The sequence below is a fragment of the Anarrhichthys ocellatus genome, unplaced genomic scaffold (assembly GCF_004355925.1).
Source record: "Anarrhichthys ocellatus isolate YVR2014 unplaced genomic scaffold, GSC_Weel_1.0 scaffold2527, whole genome shotgun sequence".
Taxonomy (NCBI): domain Eukaryota; kingdom Metazoa; phylum Chordata; class Actinopteri; order Perciformes; family Anarhichadidae; genus Anarrhichthys; species Anarrhichthys ocellatus.
The window spans coordinates 2074-7450 of NW_022282501.1; the positions used below are offsets into that span (position 1 = coordinate 2074).

The 5377-nt window shown below is 43.0% G+C and overlaps 1 protein-coding gene across 1 annotated transcript; it reads right to left on the bottom strand.

Moving 5' to 3' along the window:
* Positions 1-567: 567 nt before the first annotated feature.
* Positions 568-3730, bottom strand: LOC116378396 (solute carrier family 2, facilitated glucose transporter member 4-like). The gene is made up of 3 exons (XM_031840265.1): positions 3601-3730; positions 1882-1977; positions 568-837 (listed from the first exon to the last, which is right to left on the bottom strand). The coding sequence occupies exons 1-3, from the start codon at positions 3631-3633 to the stop codon at positions 673-675; spliced, it is 294 nt and encodes a 97-aa protein (XP_031696125.1). The 5' UTR covers positions 3634-3730; the 3' UTR covers positions 568-672.
* Between the last annotated feature and the right edge of the window lie 1647 nt (positions 3731-5377).

Sequence of the window (5377 nt, forward strand, 5' to 3'; positions counted from 1 at the left end):
CCTCCTGACCCAGTGCTGCCAGCTCTGTTAATTTAAGATCCCCTTTTAATCAGTGGAAGCTGGGGGCTGCAGTTCATTTTGCATCCCAGCTCAGGTTACAGAGGGAAGGAAGTTAGTGAGACTAGAAACTGGATGGTGGGATCCATTTTGGATCCATGCAGAGGTGGACAGGAGAGACAGATGTATCATGACTCACACAGTTGGTCACTGAAATATTTTACAATGTACCTGATTGTCTAAGTGTAAGGAAACATGGACTCAGGAAGAATTTAGTTGCTTGGTTAAAACCTTACAGTATGTATACTGCATTATATACTGTATTTTGTATTAAGAATATTTAGGTGTGATACCGAGCATACGCCTTTCTGTTTGCATTGTTCTTACTCTGTTTTTGCACAAGTGAATGAAATAGTGATGTGCATTCAAACTCTATAGTGCCTGAGTATTGGTCCGTCGTACTGGGCAGCAGAGAAAAGTGTGCAACCACTGACATAGCTGCAAATAGTCACCAGAACCTAAAATTGTATGTAGTAAATCAGATGTAGAGGGGAGAATATACAAAGTTTTTAATGGTTTTGATGAACTTGGGTTCAGGCAACAGGACACAGACTAAATAACTGCCAATTCCAGTAGAAATATCTAAATTAGAGTTGGGGCATCCTGTGTGTTTCCCTACCTGCCCAGCCACTCGGAGATGAAGCCCACACAGGAGGAGGACAGCATGCCACCAATTGAGAAGATGGCCACGGACAGGGACCAGAGGGAGGTGAGGGTCCCTGCGGGGATGGGCTCTCCATACCGGTGCACCCATGTCGCGTTATACTCCTGCTCAATGATCTAGACAGGGCACAGAAGAAAGCATGAGACATGTTGAACAACAGATTAACTCGGGAGTGAAACAGGAACAGAGGAAGATGCATAACAAATAAGTTTAAGTGTTAAGTTTGTGTTTTATTATCTCTTTGATAGCCCAACTGGAATTTGAAGTCAGTCTTTATAAATTCAAATGAGTCTTTTAAGTTGTCATGTACAGATAGAAAAAGCTGTCTCATAATGTCACATGCACACATAAAGACACAGCAGCTCAGCTTCTATTCTGGTTTAAGTGTCTTCATGAAACCACGTCAGCTGAGTGGAGTCTGTAGTTGAGGGTTAAGACTCATCAGCAGGTGCCTGAATACCAGCAGCAGAGACAACTCACCTGGCTCGGGCAATGTGTCACTAATGCCAAACTACAGTGTGTACAGTGTGACATATTAATATATGGATTTGAGTGAAAGTATGTACTGAATTGTCCTGGCAATAGAGCAACACATATACTACAGTACATTATATGGGCAGTCATAAGTCATACATTTTTCACATGCAGTACCCATGCATGCCTTAATGCTGGAACACCAGATGTGGCTGCAATATGAGCTCTCTCTATATACACATAGACTGTTTTTATGCAAAGGCATCATAAGAGTGTGCAGCACCATGTTGCCTACTGGATGTGACAGTAAACTAATCCATTGCAGCATTTCCATAAGCACAACTAAGATGCTCAACAAACTTCCCTTTGCTCTCCTGTCTGCCCTCTTAAATATTGAGTGTTGATCTGACTCCCTCGCATTTACGTCATTTGCATCACATGCAAGGACTTGTTTCCCTCCTCCAAGTTTATTTTCTAAACACCATCGGCACCGGTTGAGGCCAATGTTGTGGCATCAAACACACCACATTCTAAAATGTTTGCTTCCCGCATTGTACGTCACACTTCTTTTAACACACCTCCATTCTTAAATGCCGATTGGTGCCGATTGCCACCAGTCAATTTCATGGAATTTAATTGTCTAGTTTTGATCATAACCCTGGTGATCGGTGCTTTGTATTTTTTACCTTCTGAGGTGCATTGATGACTCCGATATTGTATCCAAACTCGAGAGATCCCAGGACAGCAGTGAAGACTGAGAGAACAAAGGTTCCAGTCAATGTCTGGAGTACAAACACACACAAAGAAACACATAGAGAGAGGTAAAAAAAACAGTGAGTGGAAAGATAATAATGGCAAATATAAGAGCTTCGGCACTGTGGTAGTACTCCCTCCAACTATATATAGCAGTGATCCTGATGAGAGGAAATCGCTTCAACGCTTCAACTTCCCTGCAGTTCCCCATCAGGCTACAGGCACCTGTCTCCACGGTGACAGACGAGACAACCCCTTGGGGAGATGAGGTCGTCCCTTCCAGTAAAGTGTGTTTAAGTCATTTAATTAACTGTCAGATTAGTTACCTAGCAGCTTCACTGTAAAGACATAACTATACAACAGGAACATGTTATATTCTCATACGAAGTCTTTTAAGACCTGCTGGTGAAACAGAAAAAAACACACCCATCATGGCTTCCTTTTGGTGAGGTGGGGCCGCCTGACAACAACAATATGATGTGTGACTTTAAACTACAATTTGGGCAAAAGTGGTCTTTCTATTGTACTGTATTGTATTTGGTTTCATGGATAATTCAGCAAAGTTTGATTTTGTATGTAGTTTGTTAGCATGCATCTGTAACTTGACCTTGCTCTGCTGAGTCTCTAGATAAGTTCTGTTTAGTATTCACAAACCAAAACAAAAGGTTGTGCGTGTGTGTGTGTGCACGTGCCCTTGCAACAGAAGAGGTGAAACATCAGAAGCAGCCAGGCAAGCTCTATTACACTTCATGCATTTTATTTAAAATGGCCTCACACATAGTTGAATGCTCAGTAATTCATTTACTTTTCACTAATCAGGAATGAATCTGATTCCTTAGAACTCACATAGTGTGTTTGCTTTTTTTGCTTAGTTAGAGTTTCCACGCTTCCAGGGTTTATTTTACATTGAAGCCAAAACGTCTGAGCTATAACAGAGGTTCCCACATGGCTGTAAGATCAACCTGTCACAGACGGTGTGTTCACTGATTCCTGTTTATTGGTAATGAAGCAGCATCAGAAGTTTTTTGTCTACATCGCATCACAGACTACAGTCCACTTTCTCTCGTTTTCAAGATGCTTGACACTTAAAACTGATTCATACGTCCACCTAGATATCAGGGAGCACACAGCACAGCTATTGTTTATGAGGGTGGTGAAAAGGAACCAGTCAAACAAGGTGGCCTATAACAAACTCACAGTACTGACCTGTAAACTCAGATATTAGGCTGGTCAAGGTCACTGCTCAGGACTAAATAAGGGCCAAACTCATTCAGATCAGGGCTGATGTTGATTTTTACATACAGCATTTATAGTTACTTATTTTTTGCAAGGGACAAGGTCAATTGTTATTATTATTGTCAATTGTACATTATTTTAGACTCGATGTAATTTTCTCTGACCAATAAACGAGTTTGTTATATTTTTTTTCTATTATACGAGGCAACCTGCAATAAGGCAGAGAAAAGCGTTGATATGCGCTTCAACTTTTTTTGCATGACGGAGACAAACCCGTGCGTAAAATCTCCAAATAGAAATGCGCACCGAACAGTTAAATGCGTACAGCTTTCCTTGCATTTGCGAGTAAACAACAAGCCCTTCCACATTTAAATTGTGTTGCAAAATTGTGAAAAGCTCTCAAGAAACATAAATACCTCCACTCCGAGTTGCTGAAACCCGGCTGGCATGACTTTGGCAGCTCCAGGCACCCAGTAACGGTTGATGACAGATGCGTCTGGTGCCAAATGGAGACACGTGAAACTCCCTCAAAAGGACAACAAGCCTCGAGCACTTTAACAATAACAAAAACGGAACGGAAACGTAAAATCCTGAAGAGGAGCCCAAAGTGATCAGTCTGGTGCGTCCTGTGCTGCAGGGTGTCCTCTCTTCTTTGAACTTTGTGTTGTGTCCGTCCCGCTGGAATAGAGTGACAGCCGCGCACCCACGTGCACGCCTCTCCTCGTATCGAGAGGGTTGGGGGTGAGGCTGTTCCAGGCCAGAGAGTGGGTTGATCTTGCTGTCCTCTGACAGAGGTCGAGACGCAAGTAGGAAGCTCTTTTGACCTTAACATCGATTGGCTGCAGGGAGTGACAGAACACTGGGCTACTCTTACGGACAAGGAGGTCTGGTTTTTATTATGGCAAGAGATGAAGAATAGTGAGTGAGCTGTGATTACATTTTAAGATTCCTGTTTAAATCAACACTCATATATCTCTGGAGCTCATGAGCCGGAGGTTTGCTGAGGGACAAATTAGGTATCAGGGCCCCCTGTTTATATTCCCTGTTACAGAATGTTGTCTGGCCTTTTCAAAGAATTATAAACTCTCTCGTGTAAAAAATAAACAGAGAACCTCACATACAATAATGTGGTGCATCTTATTTTGTTCATGAGGTGCAACATTTGTAATATTATGTTGAATGACCAAAAAATGTGTTAAGCATCATCTATAGACGGTAAAATAATGCACCGTACAGGTGTTGGACCTTAGAGGAACTCAAGTCAGAGTCCAACATGCCACCGGCTATGACTCAACATTTCTCCTGGGCAGCAGAGAGGGGCTCGTCTTTGACGCCCAGGCTGCCTTCGCCTGTCTTCCTAACAGCAATAAATCCCTTTCTATTTCAGATCACATGCCAAAGGGCTCACACACCACAGCACCCTTTCCACAAACCCTCCCCCCTCTGTTGCACACAACAAAGCTCAATCCTCCTCTAGCAGGCGACAGGTGGAGCCTAAATTTGGTAGTTTGTGGATGGAGTGACGGTATGTCCTAGATTAAGGGTTGTGTTGTGGGCGGGTTGTAGGCCTACAGGGCGGGAAGAGTGCAGATCTGGACTCAGAGCTCAGTGGGAAAATATCTGCTCTAGATCTCTCAATCAAAGGGTCCACCCCTTGCAGACACACCTCCGTATCACGCCACTCTCTTCTCGGAGCTTGCCGCCTTTGCCTTTTCCTGCCCTCATACGAACATTGAGAAAGAGAACCTGACACCCCTCATCCAAAGCCAGGGGCCCCAAGCCCAGTCATGTGTCTGTGTGTGACTCTGACTAAATGTAGAGTAACCTTACACCATCAGAAGAGCGGCGTAGAGCCTCACCAACATACTTTAAGAGTTCATTTGTGCCATCAGGGGCAGATAGATTATAGCTTTCCAAAAAAGTATCACATGAATTCATACAGAGAGAGCCAAGAACAATAATGGAACTAAAAGTACTGACTGAGAAAATGGTATAAATAAGTGTGAAATCTTACACCATGCAGTACTTTTTTTAATTAAATAGTGCATGTTCAGCACTATTTCGCAATGCAAAATGTCACCTCTGTTGTCCCCATAATGGAAATTGGCAGTCAGTGTGTGTTTTACTGTTATCTGAAACAAAAAGTCACACCACCACACGGACGCAAACACATCATGTGCCTGCCCTCTATTA

Excerpts from the sequence above, each read along its gene's own strand:
- LOC116378396 (XM_031840265.1), bottom strand. The coding sequence starts at position 3,633 with ATGCCAGCCGGGTTTCAGCAACTCGGAGTGGAG. Across the intron at positions 1,978-3,600 it reads TTCAGCAACTCGGAGTGGAG|ACATTGACTGGAACCTTTGT; the intron begins GTATTTATGTTT and ends TTTGTACTCCAG. Across the intron at positions 838-1,881 it reads TCATCAATGCACCTCAGAAG|ATCATTGAGCAGGAGTATAA; the intron begins GTAAAAAATACA and ends TGCCCTGTCTAG.